The 24,117-nt window shown below is 40.8% G+C and overlaps 1 protein-coding gene across 5 annotated transcripts in view; it reads right to left on the reverse strand.

The window, feature by feature from the left end:
- Positions 1 to 267: 267 nt before the first annotated feature.
- The window catches only part of SETBP1 (SET binding protein 1), a 267,333-nt gene continuing 243,483 nt past the window's right edge, over positions 268 to 24,117 (reverse strand). For all 5 annotated transcript variants that reach the window (XM_064439310.1, XM_064439309.1, XM_064439306.1 and 2 more), the window contains 2 exons: positions 12,942 to 13,109; positions 268 to 5,847 (listed from right to left, as the gene is read on the reverse strand). In XM_064439310.1, coding sequence (XP_064295380.1) covers positions 5,291 to 5,847; positions 12,942 to 13,109 — 725 coding nt within the window. In that variant the 3' untranslated portion in view covers positions 268 to 5,290. The remainder of the gene's footprint in view (positions 5,848 to 12,941; positions 13,110 to 24,117) is intronic.

Genomic DNA, 24,117 nt, shown 5'->3' on the forward strand with positions numbered 1-24,117 from the left:
ATTTGGTGATACTCACAGCCTCAAAGTGTGAATCCCCCTTTTGTCCGTGGGGCCCATGGCACAGTCCATTTTTAACTTTTAAGGATATTCTGGGAAAATGAAAAGAAAAGAAAAAAAAAGAAAAGAAAAAAGAACAGAACCACACCATGTTTTTCTCCATTACCATAAAGAGGGCTTGTGAATGCATGGTATTAGTATCCCAAAAGCTATTAAACTCCTTAGTGATGGGAAACAGATGGAAAATAAGACAAAAGAATTCACAACTCATGTTAGACTGAATTGAATTCCTTTAATTTCACACAATGAATAACATATGAATAGGATTAACTTTTTTTTTTTTCCTTTTTTTTTTTAGTTAAGTGCTCTATACTGTGCTAACCTGATTTGGTAGCGAAAAGACTGAGCTTTGTTTTAGAAAAAAATGTTTAAAAACCAACATCTAAGATGATGAAGGAGCATGACATTAAAGCATGCCAGATGTATCTAAGCCTCAAAGAACATCAAGTCCATATCCATTTTTAAATGTACAAAAATGCTTCATGAATAAAAACTGTTACAAAAAGAACATTTCAAACAATGTACAAGTTTTTTTCTTGCCTCTATATTCAATAAAATACAAATACATTTTTTGCTCTAAAATATGTTTACATACAATCAAAGTAGAACATGCAAATTACACTTTAAAAAAGGCTTTTAAAAACCACTTATGAATACAAACTAAAAATTAGCCAGCACGACTTATAGAACAATCTTGTGCCCCATTCGTTTGATTTTTTTAATTTTTTTTGAAATACAGTATATACATATTTAACACTTCATGTGCATTTATTATTTAAGAAATAGCTTAAAAAAATAAAGAAAAAGAAAAATAAAACAAATCAACATGGGATTGAACTGCTTCCCCATGTTGTCCAATTGGCAGCTCTATTCATGTTTTTAAATTTTTTTTTTCTTTTTCTTTTTTTTCTATGTAGTGTTTTATACAGCCTAGGCAGGCATCTTAAGTAGATCTCAAATATGTGTCCCCTGTTGAAATGTGCTTCTAATTATCTCAGAACTGCTGCACCCCAGTTTTTGGATGATGTGGAAAGAAGAGGCATTGCAAGGGCATGATGTTTGTTTTCTCAATACGGAAAACCATCCTGTTGGGTTTTTTGGTTATTTCCTGTCTTTTATTTGTTGTTCTTTTTACTCTTCAGGATACTACTTAAATGTGCTTAAGTGCAGTCCTGAATCAGGGCCTGTGAAAATAAGAGTTGGGGAAATCCTTGTGTGCAGAATAGCGATTCCTGTTTATTTGTTGTATTGTTGTAGCACTCAGAAGCCCCGGTGATGAACCAGCACTTCATTGTACCAGCTGCTACCCAAAAAACGCAACAACCCAAACAGAATATTCTACACGAATGGTCCAAAACATTGCTGTCAAGTGGAGAGACATGGGCCATGCTATAGGATACCCTCATGGCTCATGACTATTGCCTCTTTATCTTTCCTTTTTTCTTAATTTTTGGTTTTGGGTTTTTTTTTTTGACAGTCACCCAAAAACATGCAAGGTGCTTCACAGAAAATTTAATATTGAAGGGCTCAAGAAACTGGCAGTATGAAGCTCTTGAGACACAAGAGGTTGTATTTGTTTTCCTCTCTTCCCGCACATTTCTCCCCATTCTTTGTTTTATGCTGGGCTGAGGAAAACAAGACCCACAGAGAAGATGCAAACCCATGGCCTCATTTCATATGGCTCACAGCCATGTGATTTTTTTTTTTTCACATTTTTATTGAAGCGTGTTAATCTGTGACACAGCTGAGGTGTTTGAAAGGTCTTTTTGGTCTTAATAAGCAAAAGGGCTTTCACCCCAGTTTTATACAGTCCTTGGTAATGTGTAGAGAGAATTTAGAGAGTTCCTCAGTAAATCTTCCTAGTGGTAGGGGGAAAAAAAATATCAAAAAGCTCATTACTGGAATATTGTTGGGTAATAAACTGCAGGAGTGGGATTTTAGCCTTAAGCCCTAAAACTAAATCCTTTATGATCTGCATGTAGTACATCGCCTTATAATATTATTCTGTCAGCAACTTGCTTATCATATTTATAGACTACGCAACATGCAGAACACAAATTCTGAGTGCCATCTAACAGTTTTTTCAGCCTGCTTTCGCAGAAATTAACAAGCTAATCTTCCTGCCAGCCAGGACCAGCTGCACCGGACTGTTGTTTGGACAAACAGCCAAGGCTGTATTGCAGCACCACTACTCTACCAGCACTTTCTTGCTCCAAAAAACAAATCTTGGGCATCTGGATAGAACCCATCGTACGCTGACAGCTTCCAGCTACCAAGTCTTGAACGTTACCCTTAGTTTCTGTAAGACTAAAAGGGCCTCTTGATTTTTTTTTTCCCGCCCTATGTGAAATTCTGAGTGAAGGAAACACAGGGTTATAGCCTCCGAGTGGATGCGCTCCTTAAGCCCTGTGCCTCTAACAGCATTTGGATAATACTTTTTGGAAGGATAAGAGCATTTCTTTCCAGAGACTGGGAGCATGGGAGGCAGCAGACATTCAGTGATCCTTCCCTGGCAGGATTGCATCCCAGTGTTTCCAGAAAGGTCCAGCCCAAATCCAGCCCTTATCGGCACTCTGTGAGGTCTGACACACCTTGAAGCCATGAGGGGCCTTCAATGACAGAATTTTGTTCTTTCAGACTTTTGCTCCACTCGCTACACATTGAAAAGTCCGTCAATGCTAATAAAGAGACCACTGAAGATAAAACTAAGGGTAAGTTGTTGTCCGGCTGCTTGCAGCTTATAAACTACCTGGAAAATACCAAACTTATAGTTTTCATTGTATTTTAAAAGACAATGTCACCTACTTTCAGGCCCAAAGGACACATGAAAAAAACCACTATTTCTGAATCACCTAACCTCAGACCAATGCTTTTTAAGGAAGAATGGAGGAACTTGAGGACTCTTCAGCATTTTTTCTGCAAGACCTACAACTTCAGTCAATAACACTGTGCTAATTCAAGAGAACTGAAAATCAAAATCGGTTCTAACAGAATGAACAACGAGCCAGTTTACTTCTAAGCTGCATTAATTGGAAAACAAAAAAGCACAAACGAGTATAACAAATGATGCAAAACAAATTGGAAACAAAATTCTGCATCACTTTTATAATTTTTAAGGAGCTAAGATCTCAAGATTTGTTCCAGCCTTTAAAAAAAAAATAAAAAATATCCCCTTTACCAGTCCCGCAAATGCATTGTTTTAATAAGCTAAGGTGCTATCACAGAAGAAAAATCAGTCTCTAAAAATAACGAGCTGTACGTTTACAGTGTCCCTTTAACACCATAGTCTTGATATGATTTTTGTAAATAAATAACAGATAGAAACACTTTTTTTTTTTCTGCGGGGACTTTATTTTGTTGGTTTGTTGCTTTTTTTTTTTTTTTTTTTTTTTTTTTAAGTGTCGTGCTATTTGAAGCTTCCTCAGCATTAAACCAGTTCAAAGATTTCTCAAAAAAGAGAATAGCAGTTGGCTTGTGAATCATTGAATATTTCCAGTCCCTGCTCCCTACTGGAATTTTCCCTCCCCCCCTCCCATTTTAATATCCATCTTGCCATGCCAGGTGTTGAGTGTACTGAAGGACTTTAAAAAGAATGAAATGAAGTTGAAAGTACCTATTTCAAATGTCAACAACCAACTTCTTTTTTAAAAGCATTGTTACTGCAATGGAACAGCTTCACGTTCAGTCTTTGTTTTAAACATTTTAATTGGGCAGTGGAAATGGAGCTCGGGTATTTTACCCAAGTTAAATCAATGGCTGACGTACAACTCGAATGAGAAATGTACAATTTGAACTGACCATTTAAAGAGACGATTTGTCACACACAGTTTGCATCCATGCAGACTGAGAGCTTTATAATTACATTATGTACAAAAAAAAAAAAAAAAAAAAGGTTTTTTTAGTTTATTAAGGCAACCACAACTTGGAGAACATGTCCAAAGTGGCATTAATACAATTGCAGTGGTGATACCCTTTGAACATTTTTATTTTCAGATAAGAACACTTACTCCTTTTCTTTTTTAAGAAATAATTGCCAAGAAAGAACCTATTTTCTATAGGGTTTTGTTATCTTATTTTTTTTTTTAAACAATCTACTTTATTTTCTTTAAAAGAACATATCAAGGCATTGCTACCCAATGTAAATTATTTGGATCCTGGGGTTCCCATTAATTTCACTGGGAATTGCAGGTGATAAGAACTGGTAGGTTTGGGCCCTATCTTTTTACTTTATTTTTTCTGTCATATTTTTTTTCTTTTATTTTTTTTTATATTCTTTTTTTTTTTGGTGATTTTGTCCATGGTTACTATAACTATTCCCCAGAAGTGTCTTGCTGTTCTCTACTCATGTGTACTGAGCATCAAAACAACTTGGTTGATGGATGACCCTTTTTCACACGTCATTGAAAATGCCAAGTTGCTTCATAGAAACGTACTATCATAACTGAATATCCATGTACACCTTATTTTAAATGCTATGATATTCCATCATTCCTTGGGATAGCACTCGGAATGAGTGTGCACGCGTGTAAGGCTCTACTTTTCTATTGCCTATATTGCAGCTAGTTGTAACTAGGCAAGTAAATGAGAAAGAAATATATAGTTCTAGCAGGATCAGGCATTTTGGGTTATGTGGCCCCAAAGCCTGGCAGGTATACAAAACTGGAAAAAAAATTCAAACAGATTATAACCAAGATCACAGTTGAGAAAATTACACTTTTTTTTTTGTTGGCTTTTTTTTTGTTTCTTTTTTTTCTTTTTTACAGTGATTTCTACTATGGTACGGTTACTCTTAGATTCACCTGGCCTGCCAAACAGAATCGGAGTTGAGCATGCAGCCCTAGTGACAACGTTCAGCTCTCTGGAGAACGGCTTCCCGCCTCCGGGTACGGTATGAGAACAGCAATGCTGAGATGCTCATTAGTTTTGGAAACACTGCAAAGTAGACGCTTTCCCCAACTTTGACACACACCCCCCACCCCCACCCCCCCTTTTCCCCTTTTATCCCCAATATTTCTTGCACCCTTTCCCCCTTTTTCTTGGGGGTCTGGGTGCAAAGCAATGAAGAAGAATATGCGAACCCTGGCTGGCACAGATCTCCGCGACGGGTTCCAGCCGCCGAAGGGACGAGTGAGTCTGGTACTGCCGCAGGGGCAAAGTGGACCGTGTGCCTCCAGTCCTTCAGTCCCGGCACGTCCCGCTACCGGCACCCGACATCTGACAGGGTGTGCTGGCCTTAAGGAAGGCCTTCGCTTTCGCTCCCTCTTCCCTTCCGGTGCCGCTTCACTTTCACGTCCTCCTCTTCCTCCTGTGGAGACTTGTTTTTTCTTTTCCCAACCCGGGGAGTCCGGGGTGGAGGGAGAGGGGGAGGAGGAGGGGGAGGAGGGAGAGGAGGTGGTGGAGGTGGCGTTTCTCGAGCCATGTGTATGACAGCCTCAATAGTCGCCATGATTGTATCTTGAGTGGCTGCTTGCTCCAGTATCAAAGGGTTGAGAGTCGGTCTCTGACCTCTTTTGCTCGGAAGGTCAATGCATTTTTCCAGAACGGGCATTTGGTCTCTGGAGTCTTCGTCAAAGGAGAGGGGTTGCTTCCGAGGACGCCCCCTCCTCTTCTTGACAAAGTTATTGCCTGTCTTTGATTGTCTCTGCAGCCTCTTGGCTTTCAGGATCTTGTTCACATGATCCAGGTTCTTCTTTGTGGACAGGATCTTGGTGTAGTTGCACATCTTACGCACCTCGCACTGGATTGCTTCGATTTCACGGCGCTTGAACCTTTTTTTCAGTGGTGGGCTGGCTGTCGGGAGAAAAGAACAGAAACAGGGGTAGATGAAACAACAGTGAATGGAAATCCTCCTTTGCCTGCTTTCAATGTCATGAGGTCTAGTTGCTTTCAAGTCAGTAGGCTGAATCTGACTGCTGAAGAAGTGATGGCTGTGAGAAAAGACTCTGCGCAGAAAAGCAACTAAAAGAAGGTTAAAATATTATTTATTACAGTCCCAGAAGAATTTCTGTTACTTCCTTTTTTACTGTCCTAGATTAAAACACAACTTTGACTATTAAGCACTCCTTAGAGATTCCTGTACAGCTCTCCCCTTTTCTAAAATAACAAAGTTTTTCTACAGCAGTGTTTTACCATGGGTTTGCTTCATTCTCATTTCTAAACCTCTAATGGGAGGGAAGGAAGGGCTGCTTAACACAGCTGTCACATTGGCCCACCGTAACTATTATACTTTCTAAACCCCAACAAAAGACGTCTAAACTCCTGATGTCTTCACCCCACCTTTAATTCTTGCCATGGATGCCAGTTAGTATGAAAAGTGTTTGTTACTGAAACTAGTGGGCACAGACAGGCTGTGTGGGTCACTTCACCTGTGACAAATTCATTACCCCTGCTTGAGTTTTTTTACTATCACCTCTCCGGATACTAGATGAAACTACTCAGTCATATAATTGACTTTAATGGCCCCTGAAGTAAGCTTACTCCTGGTTCAGATCACTTACTTTAGATCAGAATGAAGTCCAAAGTAGTTAAGTCTCTTGCCAAGGTCACATTGTGAGTCATTGTCAGAGCTGGAAAGAGTACCCAGCATTTCTTGGCTCCTGGTTCTTTGCTTAGGACATGAGACCTTGTTTGTTTTTCTTAAATTGTCTCAGTGTTCTTTGCTGAACATGGTCTCTGTTCAGAGTTCAGGATTTGCACACAGATTATAAGTAACTACCCCTTTGTGAGAGAAGGAGAATGTATTAATCCTTCTCTTGCAATAACTGGTGCTCCCTTTCATTCCTAACATATCCATTCTGCACTGCTGGAAAAGAAATGATGGAGTTCAGGATTTCTTCGCAGTAAAGAATAAAATACACCACTAAATTAACCTCAGCCCATATCTACTTGCAAACTTAATTTACACCTGACTTTCAAGCAGTTATTTGGGTTTGAAATCCTTGAAGTTTCCAGAGCAGCCAAGATTGCGAGAAAGGGTCATTTAGGGGTTATCATTCCCTTCATGGCTAACAGGCTAATCTTCTAGTGGTAGTTTAAATAAAGTTGCTATTGCAGCATTTTCTGTAGATAACCAGGAGCCATCAAGTGGTAGAATCTTCTCTTGCTCGCTATGGGCTATGACAGAATCAACATACAAACCTCACTCACTGTCCTCCCCTCTTGGAGAACATAAATTATTGGCTCTTATACCACCATGTTGCTTGGATTCAGCAAAGAGCTTGCGTAAACAAACCCAAGTTACAATGCAAGAAGTAGGAGTGAGTCATAAACAAAACACAGACATATGCTCTCTTATAAATAAAGACCTGGATGGCCAGCTTCCCAAAGTCTGGTTTTCGTTAATTACAAAACAAAATACATTTTCCATATGTAACCCTCTCCCCACACCAAAAAGAAAAATAAAACCCACTTACAGTTTGTGATTCACAGAGGACAAAAGAAAAGAGGAATGCTATTATTTTGGTACCAAAGAAGGGGAGAAAGGGAATGAAATATCTAAGTTACTCAGGAGAAGCTAGCTGCATCAAATTCCACCCAAGTACGGCACCACTAAAAAGTGTGGATGCAAGTGCCTTAAAGGTAAGTGGCAGAGAGCTATTTTCCAGTCATCTGATCAAAAAAATTCTTAGAACCCTGTCACACAAAATGATTGTTCTCATCTGGCCTCACTGGTGACTGACATATACAGTCCCAGTATTTCCAGCCCTAAGCATTCAACTCCTTTGAGACCTTTCCAGATCCTGAGAGTACTTTCAGGTGAGAAGATTTAAGAAATCAAGCATTTTGCACACTATTCATATTTGTTGTCCATCTTTTGTCTTTCATTTTTATTGTGAGGGCACATTTTCAAAACATCTTTTTTAAATTTCCATTTTCAATTTTTTTTTCCAAAAAGAAAAGCCGAAATATTTTAGTTGATGATGGAAATCTTGAAGATGGGAACTTTAGCAAAAATACAGGAAAAATTGCAAGCTTCATGGTGAAATCAGGAGATTTGGTATAGCTCTCAACTTTCATTGCAAAGAAAGTAAGCCAAAGGGCAGGAAACAAATTTGAAGTAAAGAATTAGCCAAGCATCTGCAAAGATTTTATGCCTTTACTGAGATTTATCTGTAGTTGGTTGTTTCTGCAGGTGAGTATTATCACCATATCACAGTCAATGGAGGTCTGGTCTGTACAGTTGGTAGAGGATGACCTCCTTTTCCAAAATGGGAACCCAGTGCAATTTAAGGTGACCATGGACATCCTTCTGACATCCTGATACTGGACAAGGAAGGCACAGGTCTCCTGTCCATCCTGTCAAACCTGATGGGTGTCTTAGCAGGTCAACCAGGCTGAGTGTCCTGAGCGGAGCTTGATGGTGAGTAGACAGTGCCTGAGTGGAGCAAAGGTAGGCATCTGCTTTCTGCCAAACTGCCTAGTTCTCCAAATTTAACTGATATGCAGACAGTTATGGGTAGATATCTACCCTTACATGTAAATCTTTACGCTGAACACCACTCTCAGCATCTTCCTTCACATTGTTTAGATACTTTTTTGCCTTCCTAAAACTTTCCAAGCTGGCAGTCCGTTTCCTTTTGGACTGAAACTCATTTTCTTATTTAGAAAAAAAAATTCTATGCTGTTCTGTGCTGGCTTACTGGACTGATTTTTCTCTCATAAATGCTTTGGAGTGTTTATGACTTTCTCAAGAAGCTTGTTAGAAGCTACTAATAATGCTTTTGCTTTTCTTCCTAGCAAGCCTCTGAACCTGCAAGCTCTAGAAAGCATTCAAGTTGTGCTACAGTCTGCCAATAGTCAGAATGAATGTGCAATAAGTAATGTGCTTTCAAGTCAAGCTTTTTAAAGGAGATACTAGAAAACCCAATATTATTTTGACTATTGAGAGTCAGGGATGTCTGATTCTACATTTGGAGTATGGAGACTATGTGGAAAAGAGTCTGATGGGTCTGCGGGGGGAATATTTGATGAGGTGTGCATATGACAAAATAACAGGGAGATCTGCCAAAATAAACCACTATAGAAGTGAGAGCCATTAGGTGTTATCAACTCATCTGGAAGCTCTTGGTGAGCAATCTTTGACATAAAATATTTTGTTATATTGCCATGTGATATAATGCTCTGCTGAAAACCAAAGCTAAGTACTAATCTTTTCCATTTTATCCAGACAGACCCTGCCCAATGCTGGACCCAAGTTGGTCTGCAGTGGTTTTAAGCTTTGTTGTTCTCTTCATGCGCATACTTTACTGTTTGCACGTGGAAATCCTGCTTTGGGACAAAGATTTTTGTCTTATGCTATCTGGTGGAACTAATCTAAAAGGGGTTGAAAAGGAGGTGGGAAATAGTAACACTATCTCTGTATGCAGACATATGAAAAGGGGAATATGCTCCTACAGGGATGATACAACATGAAGGCAACCTCCAGGTGCTGGGGACACAGAGAGGGACACTTTGCTGCCTGGGCACAGTTATCTCACTACAACCCCCCAGGCTGCAGTGCCATGCACTGCCTCCATTAGGACCTGAAGCTGTTTCGCACAGTCTACCCTAAAATGAAGAGAAACTAGAAATACTTGATTCAGCACAAGCTTTTGTGCTTTTCCTCCATCCTTTTCCCACTCTCCAGTCAACCTCACCTAGCTGCCCCAAACAAGCAAGAACCAGGGTTAATCTTAAGAAACAGCTTTACACATTTAAAATAAGGCACATGGAGGCGCAGTGTTTCTCCTGTCCCTGGGGTACACAGATGCAGTGAGGCTCCATCGCACAGACAGAGACAAATTGAAACAGCCACAGGCCATTCTGGGAAGTCAGGGAGGACTGATATGACACTGGAAATAGCTTCTGAGGCAACGAGAGAAATCTCTACCAAAAATATACATTTCCAAAGGCAGCTTAAAGCAGGCTGGAGGACCCACTCCAGGACAGTGGTTCTGAATAAAAAGGTGAGCCCAGGTAGGTCAGACCCATTGGAATTTGTCCAACACTCCCCTAACTTTATTCTGGATGGCTTTTTTATGTCTGCAGCACTAAAGATCCTTCTTATGGCCTGTCATTCACCATCTTTTCAGAGCTGCCTAAGGCCACTTACAAGAACATGGTATAGAGAAGACTGTTTCCTCAACAGCTGGGCTCAGTTTGTCAACTTGGTTTGAATGGAGGAATTTTCAAAGAGCTCCCTATTAATTACAGGAAACCCATAGCACTGTCCTGTTTTCTCATTAACACAGTTTCTTTCAGTTTTCAACTAAATTATTTCAACATCTGGGCTACAGATAAACCAACAATTTAATTAGACTTCTGAAAATGGAAAGAATGAAGTATGCAGTCAAGCATACACTTTCATCTTGAAACTGATCATAAAATATTTGTGTGCTTTCATTCTCTGTTACATAAAAAATCTGTCCTTAGTTTATATATGGGGAAGTATTAAAGAATAAACAGTGAATCCTGATTTTTTAGTATAAAAATTTATCTTTGTAGAAGCCATATTACATCATGGATCCCTTGTTTTCACTATTTATTCAGGAAATGGAGGAAAATCAAAAGAAGTTCACTGAAACCCCCATAATCCAAGGGGAAATGGTTAGCGACCTGCTACACCACTTAGACGTAGACAGGTCTGTGGGGCCAGTGGGATCCACCCAAGGGTACTGAGGGAGCTGGCAGAAGTGCTCACCAAGGACCTTTCAATCCTTTATCAGCAGACCTGGCTAACCAGGGAGGTCCTGGCTGACTGGAGGGTAGCAAATGTGATGCCCATCTACAAGAAGGGCAGGAAGGAGGATCTGGGGGACTACAGGCCTCTTGGTCTGACCTTAGTGCCAGGGAAGGTCATGGTGCAGATCATCCTGTGTGCCATCACACAGCATGGACAGGACAACCAGGGGACCAGGCCCAGGCAGCATGGATTTATGAAAGGCAGGTCCTACTTGACTGGCCTCATCTCCTTCTATGACAAAGTGACACAAGTAGTGGATGAGGGAAAGCATTCTCCTGGAGAAACTGGCTGCTCATGGTTCAGATGGGCGTACGATTCACTGTGTAAAAAACTGGCTGGATGACCGAGCCCAGAGAATTGTGGTGAATGGAGCTAAATTCAGTTGGCAGCTGGTTACAAGCTGTGTTTCCCAGGGCTCAGTGATGGGGCCAGTCTTGTTTAATATCTTTATGCATCCTCAGTAAGTTTGTAGAAGACACCAAGTTGGGTGGGAGTGTCGATCTGCTCGAGGGCAGGAAGGCTCTGCAGAGGGACCTGGACAGGCTGAATCGATGGGCTGAGGCCAATTGTATGAGGTTTAACAAGGCCAAGTGCCAGGTCCTGTCCATGGGTCACACCAACCCCAGGCAACGCCCCAGGCCTGGGGCAGAGGGGCTGGGAAGTGCCCGGCGGAGAAGGCCCTGGGGGTGCTGGCTGACAGCCGGCTGGGCATGAGCCAGCAGTGCCCGGGTGGCCAAGGAGGCCACCAGCCCCCGGGCTTGTGTCAGCACTGGTGTGGCCAGCAGGAGCCGGGCAGGGATGGGGCCCCTGTGCTCGGCCCTGGGGAGGCCCCACCTCGAATGCTGGGCTCAGGTTTGGGCCCCTCGGGACAAGAAGGGCCTTGAGGGGCTGGAGCGTGTCCAGAGAGGGCAGCGGGGCTGGGGCAGGGTCTGGAGCACAAGTGTGCTGGGGGGCGGCTGAGGGGGCTGGGGGGGTTTAGCCTGGAGAAGAGGGGGCTGAGGGGAGCCCTTCTCGCTCTCTGCAGCTGCCTGAGAGGGGCTGGAGTGAGGGGGGGGCTTGTCTCTGCTCCCAAGTCACCAGGGACAGGACAAGAGGAACTGGCCTCAAGCTGCGTCAGGGGAGGTTTAGGTTGGATATCAGAAAAAATTTATTTACCAAAAAGCTTGTCAAGCATTGGAAAAGCCTGGCCACAGAAGTAGTTGAGCCACCATCCCTGGAGATATTTAAAAGATGTGTAGACATGATGCTTAGGGACATGGTTTGGTGGTGGGCTTGGCAGTGATAGGTTGGTGGTTGGACTTGATGATCTCAAAGGTGTTTTCCAACCTTAACGATTCTATGATTTTATGACACAATGAAACAGCATTTTCAATTGCAGAATTAAATATGTAATTACTCCATAACTCAGTGATGGAAATACACTTTTTGTGAATGTGGACTTTGACAAGACCACAAAACTTCTAATGGCTGCGTATAGGTTTATGTACTGTGGGTTTCCCTTTCACTGGAAATTAAGAGGCAGTGCAAGATTAACTTCTCTACCCATGCCCAAGAAAAGGCATGATGATGCCTGAATGACTTGGCTCAATTTCTGACTGTATAAAGCTATCATCTTTCTGATCTGATTCAAAATAGAAGTACAAAATATAAGTTGATTTAAAAATATGCTATTCTGACTTGTTTATTCTAATATATTTTAAATTACTGTTTATTGCCCCAGACCATTTTGCATTTGCAAGACAGACTAGTACGCTAAAATCACTGAAGTATGCAGAAAAAAAAATCTCTGCTGCTCCTTAGCTATTCACTGTGTATTTGGCATGTTCATGCTACAGGTATGGGAACATTCAAATAAATGAACAGGGCTGAGGAAGGAACCCAAGAGTCTTGCTTTAGAGTCCCCTGCTAGACCGTATGGGCTGGGGCTACTTGTGTCCCCATTATTGTACAAGTGGTGGAATGTGAATAAAATAGATTTGATATGACAAGATATGATCATAATAAGAAAGTGTTAGAAAAATTACAGCCTGATTATCACATTAGATATACACATTTGCAGCTACTTCTCCAATCAGGAAGAGCAGCAAAGCACATATCATTCAGTGCAGTGCCAGCAGGAAGAAGATGGGGAAGAAATAGAGGGGGTAGAGGGAAATGAGATTACCTGCTTCAGATGTTGCTGATGATGAAGGTAGGAGAGATAATACTGGAGTTGGCATTGCAACACTGTCAACAGCTGCTGGTTTTCTTCTGGTCATCATGTTACAGGCAGAACTTTCAATTTTACTGTGAAGTGAAGTCTGGTCTGCTTTTAAGTGGGGACCTGCAATTCCTGCAGAAGGAAACAAAATTTGGATCAATATTGACGAAGCAACCTGTCTGCAGAATATCTGGAAAAGATCAGTTAGTTGCAGTTCTTGCTATGTCAGTATATTTCATATTTTTCTGTGTATGTGCCTGTAATATTGCCTTAATAGGATGATGAATTTTGGTTTGTTTTCTTTTTTTTTGTTTTAAAAAATTTTGCTTCAGGATGTACCACCACTGATCTCTATAAACACTGGTAAACCAGCATAATAATTCCACATTACTATTTATTCTCCAAGTAAAAAACCACTCTGATATATATATAAAGACAGGCATGCTTTATATCTGTATTTAGTAGGATTATCTGTTTGTCATACTCTGGGTAGTGTATTCTCCACACTCGCACACTTCTCTTCTGTAATGACTTGACTCAGTGGGTGTTTCATCTGAGTAAGGAGCAGGCATCAAGACCAGTCTCAGTATGTAATTCCCTGTCTAAAGTACATTACACTTACACTTATTTTTTAGGATTCTCCTTCCTAATGAAAATTTACCTTACAACTCATTAAAGAGGTGGAAGTTTAAAAATAAGTGCAATTTGTGATATATTTTTCTACCTAGGGGTTACAGTGCAGAAGAAATGAGTGACAGAAACATACCAAAGAGGTCAGATATCTCCAGAAAAATAAATCTTATGCACTTAAGGTCGGTAGATTTCTCCCTTAACCATGTTTCTCAAACTCTCTTGTGATCTGAACCCATCTTTTTTTTGCTTGTAAATGTGTCAAATTTAAACTGCTGGGATTGAAATTTAACATATTAGATATCTTCCTCATACATGTGTATCTACCCATTTATATATAATATTTCTGTGATTTCATGTGTGTATACCTATTTCGTATATATGTATAAGTATATTAATTTACCATGAAGAAAGACAGGTAAAATGCCTCAGTCACTTTTTACAATAAAACTAGGAGGTTTTTTTTTTTCCCATTTTAGAAAACTCCAAGCAGCTGCTGCTTTGTAAAAATCTGGGAGCCCCACTCCTATGTGACTGAAGCAAAAGTTTGCTAGGGTGAGGACTTTGTGAAGTGTTTTTCCCAACTTATGAAAACCTCTCCCAGTCACTGTGATGCTGGGCTTCAAAATATCCAGTGCAGTCATTCATTTTTCAAAGGTAACCCTTCATAAGTTCCTTCTCTTCTCAAGTCTGTACCTTCACATATACCTCAGATAAATTGCATCAGATTTTGGCAATTAAATTACACGAAAATTCAAAAATCACAGAGCAGCTGAGATTGCAAGGGTCCTCCTGAGATCACTTGGTCCACTCCACCCCGCACAAGCAGGGTCAGCTAGAGCAGGTTGCCCTGGATTATGTCTGGTCACGTTTTGAATACCTTCAAGGAGGGAGGCTCCACAACCTCACTGGGTGACCTGTTCAAGTGTTCAGTCATCCTCACAGTAAAAATGTGTTTTGTGATGTTCAGTCGTAGCTTTCTGTGTTTCATTTTGTGGCCACTGCCTCTTGTCCTGTCACTGGGCACTGCTGAGAGGAGTCTAGCTCCATATTCTTTACTCTTTCCCATCAGACATTTGCACACATGGATAAGATGCAAGCATTCTCTTCTCCAGGCTGAACAGTCCCATCTGTTTCAGCCTTTCCTCATAGGAGAGATGCTCCAGACCCTCAATCACCTTTGGAGCCTTTCATTGGACTTTCTCCCATAGGTCCATGTCTCTATGGCACTGAGGCACACAGAACGGTCACACAGAACAGGAGTACTCCCGGTGTGGCCTCACCAGTGCTGAATAAATGATCACCTCCCTGTCTGCTGGCAACACTTCTTTTAATGCAGCCCACGAAGCTGTTGGCCTTCTTTGTTGCAAGGTGACATTGCTGGGTCATGGTCAACTTGGTGTCCACCAGGACCCACAGACCTTTTTCTGCCAAGCTGCTTTCCAGCTGGTCAGTCCCCAACAGGTACTGGTGCATGGGGTTATTCCTCCCCAGGTGCAGGACTTTGCACTTGTTGAACTGTATGAGTCACTTTCAGCCCATTTCTTCAGCCTGTTGAGATGACATCCCTCTGGATGACAGCATGACTCTCTGGCGTATCAACCACTCCTCCCAGTTTTGTATCTTCTCCAGATTTGCTGAAGGTGCTCTCTACTCCATCACCTAGGTTATTAATTAACAAGTTGAATAGTTTTCTCCCCAGTATGGACACCTTGGGTGCACCACTAGCGAATAGACTTTAGCTGGACTTTGTGCCCCTGATCACAATCCTTTTTGCCCAGCAGTTCAGTCAGTTTTCAGTTCATCTTAGCATAAATTAATCTAGGCTGTATTTCATCAGCTTGTCTATAAGGACATTATAGGACACCACATTAAAACCCTTGCTGAAGTCGAGATAAGCAACCTCAGGTTGATAAAGCATGACTTTCCCTTCATAAATCTATGCTGACTACTCGTGATCACCTTCTTGTCCGTCATATGTTTGGGAATGCTTTCCAGGATTATTTGCTCCATCATCTTCCCAGGGATTAAGATGAAGCTGGCTGTCTATTGCTCCCTGGGTCTTTCTTCTTGTCCTTATTGGACTGACATTTGCTCTCCTCTAGTCCTCAGGAAACCCTCCCAATCACCACGACCTTTCAAAAATATCGAAGAGTGGCCTCGTAATGACATCAGCCTGCTCCCTCAGCACTTTTGGGTGCATCCTGTCAAGTCCCATGGACTTATATATGTTCGGTTTGTTTAGCTGTTCCCTAACCAGATGCCCATCCACCAAGAGTAAGTTTCCTTTCCTCACTAGTCTCAGGGGCCTGGGATTCCTGAAGGCCAGTCTTACCAGTAAAGACCAAGGTAAAGAAGACAATGAGTATCTCAGTCTTATGCTGGTCTTTTGCTGCCAGGGTCCCTGTTCCATTCAGCAGTGGGCCTGTATTTTCCATAGGCTTCTTTTGAAGTTTATGCACCTGCGGAAATATTTCTTGTTTCCCTTCTGCCCTTGCTAGATTCAACTCCAGATAGGCTTTGGGCTCCTAAGCCCATCCCTGCATGCTTCAATATTGTCCCTATAGTTCTCCGGGTCACCTGTTCCTGCTTCCACCTATTTTTTTGCTTCTTTTTTATGTCTCACGTTACTCAGGAACTCCTTGGTCATTCATGCAAGTCTCCTGCCACTTTTTCTTGATTTGATTTGCTGCTCAGATTTGGTTTGGTAAGTCTCCACAATTTCCCTGATCCAAGCCCTAGGCCACCAGCAAACCTCTCTGGACAGCAGGTCAGGTCAGCAGATGGGGGCCTTTTGAGATATGCAGAGGAGTTTCTGCCTGTTAGATCACACATCCTTCCAGAGCCTCAAATCAAATATTAAGCATCTTGAATGGTATCCTTTCAATTTCAATCTCTCTGCTCAGCTTCTCTATTGCGAATGAGAACAATATACCTCATCTTAAGAGCAGTGCTGTGAAAATAAAATTATTAACATTCATGAAACATTCATCTATTTATACCAAGGCTTAGAAATGTGGAATAAATGAGACATGATGTCACATACTGAACAGTGAGAGGAAAATCCGAATACCAAATAGCTGTTCATTAAGTGAGTGCTGTACATTGAATAAAACAGTGTCCTATAGAATAACTGGGATATTCGACCAGGTAATTATGCCTAAGGGACTCAGCACTATGGAACTGTGCATATGCAAAACTGAGGTTTCACCTCTCCATAGTACTTGAGTTTGAGCCTTAGCATTAATTATTCATGAACGTAGTTTATGCGCAAGAAACATGCACATGTGGGTGTATGTATCAATACGCATACACATATATGCATGTGCATATGGTACATAATAATGCTAACAACCTCATAAATTCAACATCTGGTTCTAATTAAACTGAAGGGCCTATATAAAGAGCCATATGAAAACATGCAGCTGTAACCTGTTGACCCCTGTTGATAAAAAAAGAGTCTCTGTGAAGCTGTGCTTCAACATATCAAGGGACAGTCATTCATTTTTTCAAAGGTAATCCCTCACAAACCACTTATCCTCTCAAATCTCTACCTGCACACAGTGTTTGCATTAGGGACCTTGATTTATGGATTCCCACTCCTTGGATGGAGAGGCTGACTTCCTGTTGCCGTGGTTACTTGGATCTTGGTTCAAGGTTAAACTACTCCCAAATCAAAATCAGTGGCAGGCACAGCATCTAACAGCCAGGTTATTGACTACCCTAGGATGCTTAAAGGTCAAAGACCAAAGTACTGCTTACTGCCTTTGGGGTGAGTCAATATTTTCAATATTTTTATTCTGTTTCTTCTGAAGAAGTAGTTGCTGCTCAATTACCACCTATCTGGGTTTAGCAAGGTCATACAAATCATTGAAGAAAATCCTCCCCCTACAGCAGAGATACAAGCGTAATGAATTACTTCAAAGTCCACATGGCCCAATTGCAGCTCATTGCTGGTGAATCATGGGTTCAGCCATCTGCCTTTTGTTTTAGGCACTTGGTTTCTTCAGCCTATATCACTCATCTCACTGAAATTCTCTTCTAAATTGAGAAACAGGAGTAATTTATGGATCTGGATGAGCCAATAAGGAAGAACCATCAGGTTTCTTTCATAGATACCAAAATGCAAACAGAGACTCAGAGGCATGTCGGAAACCCACAGAAGTGCAGCTCACAAGACTCTGATTCACACTGTGGCAGTGGGAGGTCTAACCCTTGAGTGCATACCTACTGGCACCTTTTGTTGAACTTTTTATTCTCATTTGGGGTGCTCTGTACAGAAGGGCTTTCGTAAGAGAACCACCCTGTTCAACCCATCTTTGAATCAGGTGAAAATAAATCAGTTGCAACTCCATCACAGGGGGTTCAGAGTTTAACATTTGCACACACACATCCATGATTCCAGTGTATTTTATGCTTTATCACTGCTCCAGAGAGAGAACAAGATGATGTATACAGGTGGCCTGATTCAGACCTTACTTATTGCCTGTCTCTTGATCTTTGTGCATTTCCTCCAAACTAGACCCCACTTCATCCCACGAGAGACGCATACCTTAACTTTCCTGAGTCCTACTGATAGCACAGACAACACTGTGTGCACAGGCAAGTGAGCAGCAGGCAGCAAAGCAAGGAGGAAATAAATCATTATTTCTTTAATGAGAAAGGTCAAAGGGAAAGGACAGCTTCAAAAGCAAGGGCAGACATGAAGGAGATTGTCAAGAACCTAAAACAATGATTACACGATTATAAAGAAATAATAATAATGATCATAAGCAAAAGGGTGAATCAGGAGAAGCACTATTCTAGTTCAGGGCAGACCAGCAGAAAGCCTGTGTATAAAGGAACACAATACTGATGTGAAACTGGCCTTTTCTTAAAGACTTATGGGTCCCCTGGTGCTTTGAATAAAAAACTGTCATTCTTCATTCACTGGCTAAGCAACTTATGAGCTCTGACTGATAATTAATAGATTAATTTTAAAGGCTAGTCATTATTGTTGTTGTTATTAAGTACTTACGTTGCAAGTAATATGGTCTAACTCCATTGTGCTAGATTCTGTACAAACGGATTAATTAACTATCCTTGCTTTACTGTTAAATCATGCTCATTCTGCTTATTGCATTCATCTGTTTTCTCTCATCCTGTACTTATATGGAAAGGTTCTTGGACAACATCCACCCTTTCTTCTTTAGTTTGTGTACGAAACCTAGCACAATGGGTACTCAGGCTGGAACTCCAAGTGCCAGTTCAAAAGAGATAATAAATGTTAATCTGCTGTTGGAAAACAGAGAAAAACAGCTGATAAAAATTGATCTCAGTGAAGCTTCTACTAGGGAAGATTTTTCTTTAGAGAGTTCATTGCATTGGATTTCATACTCCTCGCACATTTCTGGAAATTCAAAACTATACTTAAATTCTTTATGCATCTGACCATTGCTATCGAAAACTCTTACAGATGATTTTTCTCCCAGTCTTTGCACAATGTAGCTACATAATGCAGCTGTACTGGAATGCACATCTAAACATTAATTTAGTCATAGTATTTGCATTTTGATAAGTCCTCTGTTTAGAATAAAGAACCAGAAGAAACCTCATATCTTGGTGAATCTTTTCTTAAGGCTGATTTTAAATAAACCAGTCAAAAGTTTGGCATTGCATCGTATTCCAGAAAGGAGAACTGAATTACTACGTGATAAATGTAGTTAAGGAAAGTAATTATTCTTCTTAAAGTAATATTATTACCTTTCTAACTTATGGAATTCATTTTCCTGGCTTCTATTTGACATGTATTATCATTTTAAAATAACTGTACTTTCAATGTACAGTACTGCTTTATGGCTTTAGGTCCTTTTATCTTCCTCCTTTTTCCACCACTGTATTAGAAACTTCAAATTCTAGCTCTTCTATGAGGGATTATTTTATTCTGCAGGATGTGTCCCCCTGAATAAAACCAATTTACTGTAGAATAATAAAAAAATAGACTCTCATTGCCAACAGGCAAAAAATTAAGACACAGAGACTGCTTTATTTCATTCCAGCTATTTTCCTACCTTTTTTTTTTTTTTTAAATCAGGATAGCTTTAGAGAAAAAAAGATGGAGACTGAGAAAGCCATCATTAGATAGATCTGATCTTTATCTGCAGTAGCACAGTCAGAAGAGCTAATGCTATGATGATAGCTTTGAAATCTCTTAGGAATTGGATAAAGAGAAGCAATGGTGATGAACTCCCAGCTAATAAACACAGAGTGCTTATTTCTGCAGAATGATCAATTTCCAGATGTCCTGAGGCTTGTCTGATACAGTTGATTTACTCATTCTCCCTCACTTCACTAATAAAGCTCAAGTCCAACATCAGATTAGAGAAAAGCCAGATTTCTTAAAGGGGCAGGAGGAGTGCTGGCATCATGGCACGCAAATGCTGGGAGACACTAATCTCTTCTGCCTCCTCCTATAACCACCAAGCTGCCTTAAACAGCTGCCTTCCTCTGCTGAAATCATACACTTTATCCGCTTTGGGTTAGTACAGTAATACAGACAATTAATTTGTTATCTTGTTAGTGGAAATTTAATGCAATGATCTAAAAGAACTCTTACATATTGTGATAAACTTTAGTGCCTCCAGGGCGCTTCTCTTCCATAGGACTCATTTCACATCCCATCCATTATGTAAATGAGATGTGGAAATAGTTTAGTTCCCCTAATGTATCTGTACACTGATGGATTGCACAAAGTCAGCCCTACTGAAACTAATGAGGTTAAATGCATCTTGCCATTCCTTTCTACTTGGGTGAATCTCTGTGCCTGAGTTCAAGAAACATGGTGCAAGTCTTCCTCTTCACTTCTTTATGAAGATAATTGTGTTTCCTGACAGGGAGCATAGTGGCAACTGCTGCATACCTGAAGCCTTGCAAGGCATTACTTAAGCGAGCAGAGCAGCTGCTGTTGCTATAGACAGCTGTGGGGTTGTCTATAGAGGCTTCAGATCGTCTTCCACTTTTGGGAGGTAGGTCTCAGGACTGCGTGGAGCTGCAGGATGCAGGAATCTGCAGCCTACAATAACATGTAATGTTTGAAAACAACATAGCTGCTAGCATTATCCATGCAAGAACTAAACCCGAGGAGGAAAGAGTAAGGAAGCATTATTTTGCTCATCATCAGGATGAGTCTCAAATTCCCATTGCCCCTCCAGCTAAAAGGGTGATCAGCTGCAATTCAATTCAAAAAGCCAATCTTCTGCCTGTTTCAAACTTATATTTGCAATGAATTAGGCTTCCTAGGAGATGGAGTCTTGAGCCTTGCCTTTTGGTTCTGTTTGGAATTGCTTTTTTCTCTACTGCCACAGGAAGAATCATGAATCTTCCATCTCATTCCCTTCCCTCCTCCTCTGCACATTGCCAGCATGAAAACGGAGGGTGCCTTAGTCAGGGGACTGAGGAATAAAGGATGTGCAACCTAGCCTCAGTCACGGGAGATGATGTGATATGTGTGTGGAAGTTCAGACCTTCATGTATGCAAAGATGAAAATGGATGTAATGGAGCTGGTGAAAGCAGTTCAGATTCCAGGTCAGTCTGGGACAATAATGCAAGGAGGCTGTAAGTGTGCTCATACCCAGCCTCCTCTAGACCCCTGAGTGCCCTTGCCAGGTCCCACAGCCCTTCAGACTGGGACTGGGATCAGAAAATGTCATGGAACAGACTAGCAAATTCTGTCATGCCAGGAAGTGATAAGCATGTGAAATGAGGCTTTCCAGTAGAAATTGCATCAAAGTAAAAGAATATGTTAGTTATATGCAGGTGACAGCAATCAATAAATTTAATAAGACAAAAACCCGAGGGTTTTCAGGGCTAATTCAGAGTCAAAGTCTCAGGCCTTGAAGACATGGATTTAAGATAAAAAGGCTTGCTAATGGGTTCAGAGTCAAAGGCTTCCCTGCCCAGAGCTTGAAACTATTATTTGAGCAGAAAGTTCCAGTTTACAGTTGTTGGAGACTGACAGAATCAAGAGAGACAGACAGAGACCGATGGTGTAGGAGAAATGAAATTCACCATGAAATATCTCAGTGAATGAATCATTTAATACATGGTGAAGAAGAGCTAGATTCTCTTGCAGAGGGGGAAGGAGAAAAATTGAAATTTTTGAAAGAAAAGAAATGAAAAGGAAGTGTTTGAGTGAGGTTGGTTACGTGGCAGAGCAAGCTAAAGGGCTCCTTTTTAAGGCGTATGATATTAAGCCATTAGGTATGTTGAGGGGAAGAGATAAAAAGACCTGCACCTAGGAGCAATGAACTACCTAGAGACGAGTACTCACACTGAGATGAGCTGTCATAGTGGATGAGGATACACATATTGGGGAGGAATGAAACAGAAGATAGGATTTATTTTTCAAGAACACAGCTGAGCAAAGGCAGATGGGGAAATTTCAGTCCATAAATAATGAGAAAAGTCAGGGGTGGTGTTTTGAGTTGTTGTTTTTCTTAACAACAGGGATGACCATTTTTAAATGTGGCAGATAGAGCTGATATCCCCTAGGCAAATGGAGTTGGGAGCAGTTCGTATTTATCACAGATTAAATGGGACACTGACAGCTTTGGTAGGAGAGAGCTGGCATGAAGCATGGGCAGAAGATTCAAGTTGCTGGTGGGGGAAAGGACGAATGATGCACAAGGGTTTGGCTGGTGTAATGAGGGACTCATTTTTCAGGCACATCCAGCTTACAAAAAGTGATGAAATCTAAGAGAAGTTAGAAAAATAATTAGCAAAAATCTTGCTGAACAAGTTTGACTAACAGACCTCCACTGAGAAAAAACAGTGTAATATTCCTTCAGAAACAGTATGGTTTCATTCCCCTTGTGTATGCATTCAGCAAAATACAATATCTGTGTGATGCACAAATTCAGCTGATAATTTTTTTCTTTCTAACTGAAATATTATATTTGCGCTACACCAGTTTAAGTAGTCCTCTGGTGATGTCTTTGTTAGAAAAATAAACAGTACCAGAGATGTTGCTTGAACCCGGCTGTCCACACTGTTACACGAAAGGAAAACAGAAGAACCAGGTGGGCACCTCCACCATCTAACGTAGTCCAGTAATATCTGAACTGCTCTCCAGAGGTGCCCACACCTTTCTGCTCACTGTGGCCACAAGCAAAGGTGGCTTTGCCATGCTGGTAGGCACTTGGGACAGGTGGGATTAGAATGGTTTGAAAGTCACAAAGCTGATAAGGTCATCCAAGAGTGCTGACTTCCAAACAAGCATTCTCTCTACTGGGCAGCCTAGTCAGTTCATTTTTTTTTCTTTATCTGTAATAAGTTGTGCCCCAGTTCATACAATGAGAAATACTCTGAGTATGATATACACTTGAATTAAAATCTCAGCACTTAATAGAAATCCCCATAAACCCTGTAATCTAGGAGACTGTAACGGAGGAGTTTTTATTTTTAGAAGCTTTCATGCTGGCTTTGTTTTAATATCTGGGCCCATTCATCCCATTTTAATGCTGATTTATCACTAAAATAAGTGCTTCCTTTATCAACACCAGAGATGAAAAATAATGCACGCGTCGTTCCTCTTCTCTCTCCTTTTCTGTATTTCAGATCAATAGATATGGGTTATTTTTTTACCTTTCATTCTGAAAACCATAGTAGTTGACTGCAATATGAAAACTGAAATCTATTTAAACAGATGCATAGGTAAGATCATAAGTGTTATTGCCAATTAACCTTAGCAACAAAGAAGTTTAATAGTTAGCATTATGGTACATAGAACTTTGATTGTTGCCCTGTTCTAATGGCATTCTGAAAGCAACCAGAATATTTGAAAATGATCAAATAGAGTACAATGTTTGGCTTTACTTTAACAGTCCAGGGTTACTGTGAATGGAAAAAACCAAACCCAGACAGATCCAAAATTCAGGATTTTTCCTGAATTTCACCCTTTCCCTTGTATCCGATTAAAAAAACTCAGCAACATGCCATTTCTCTGATATGAACTTTAGTGTAAAATCTCTGGGTTTTGCATATTTTTCAAAGGAAAATTCTGACGGAAATACTTTATTGAGAGTGGTTTTCATTAAAATTCTTGCTGGGTACTGCTTCCTATAACAGTGTAAGAAGGATGGCAGAGAGACCACATGTAATAAGGTCAGAGACTGCCTCTGTGGAGTATAGACACAAGAAGGGATCTGAATGATGAAGAAGAGGTTAAAGAGGTGAAGAGGGCAAAGTGGAATGAAATAGGGAAATAGATGGAAATAAGAGACAAAGAATAAATTGGAAAGAAGCTGGAGGAGGGTAATAATTTATTACAGAAATGCTTGAAAGGCAGATTGACAAGAGCAGAATAAAGAACATACTGGGAAAACCCTAAATGCTCTTAACTGCTGACATTTGGAGTTATGCTATCAACTATAATGCTACACATCTATGCCTCAGCCACTCTAAATTTCCAGAGTGTTTTTCTGCACAGCTTTGGTGCAAACCTGTCTTCAGTTTTCACATTTAATGGAGCCA

Source organism: Phalacrocorax carbo, chromosome Z, assembly GCF_963921805.1.
Source record: "Phalacrocorax carbo chromosome Z, bPhaCar2.1, whole genome shotgun sequence".
Taxonomy (NCBI): domain Eukaryota; kingdom Metazoa; phylum Chordata; class Aves; order Suliformes; family Phalacrocoracidae; genus Phalacrocorax; species Phalacrocorax carbo.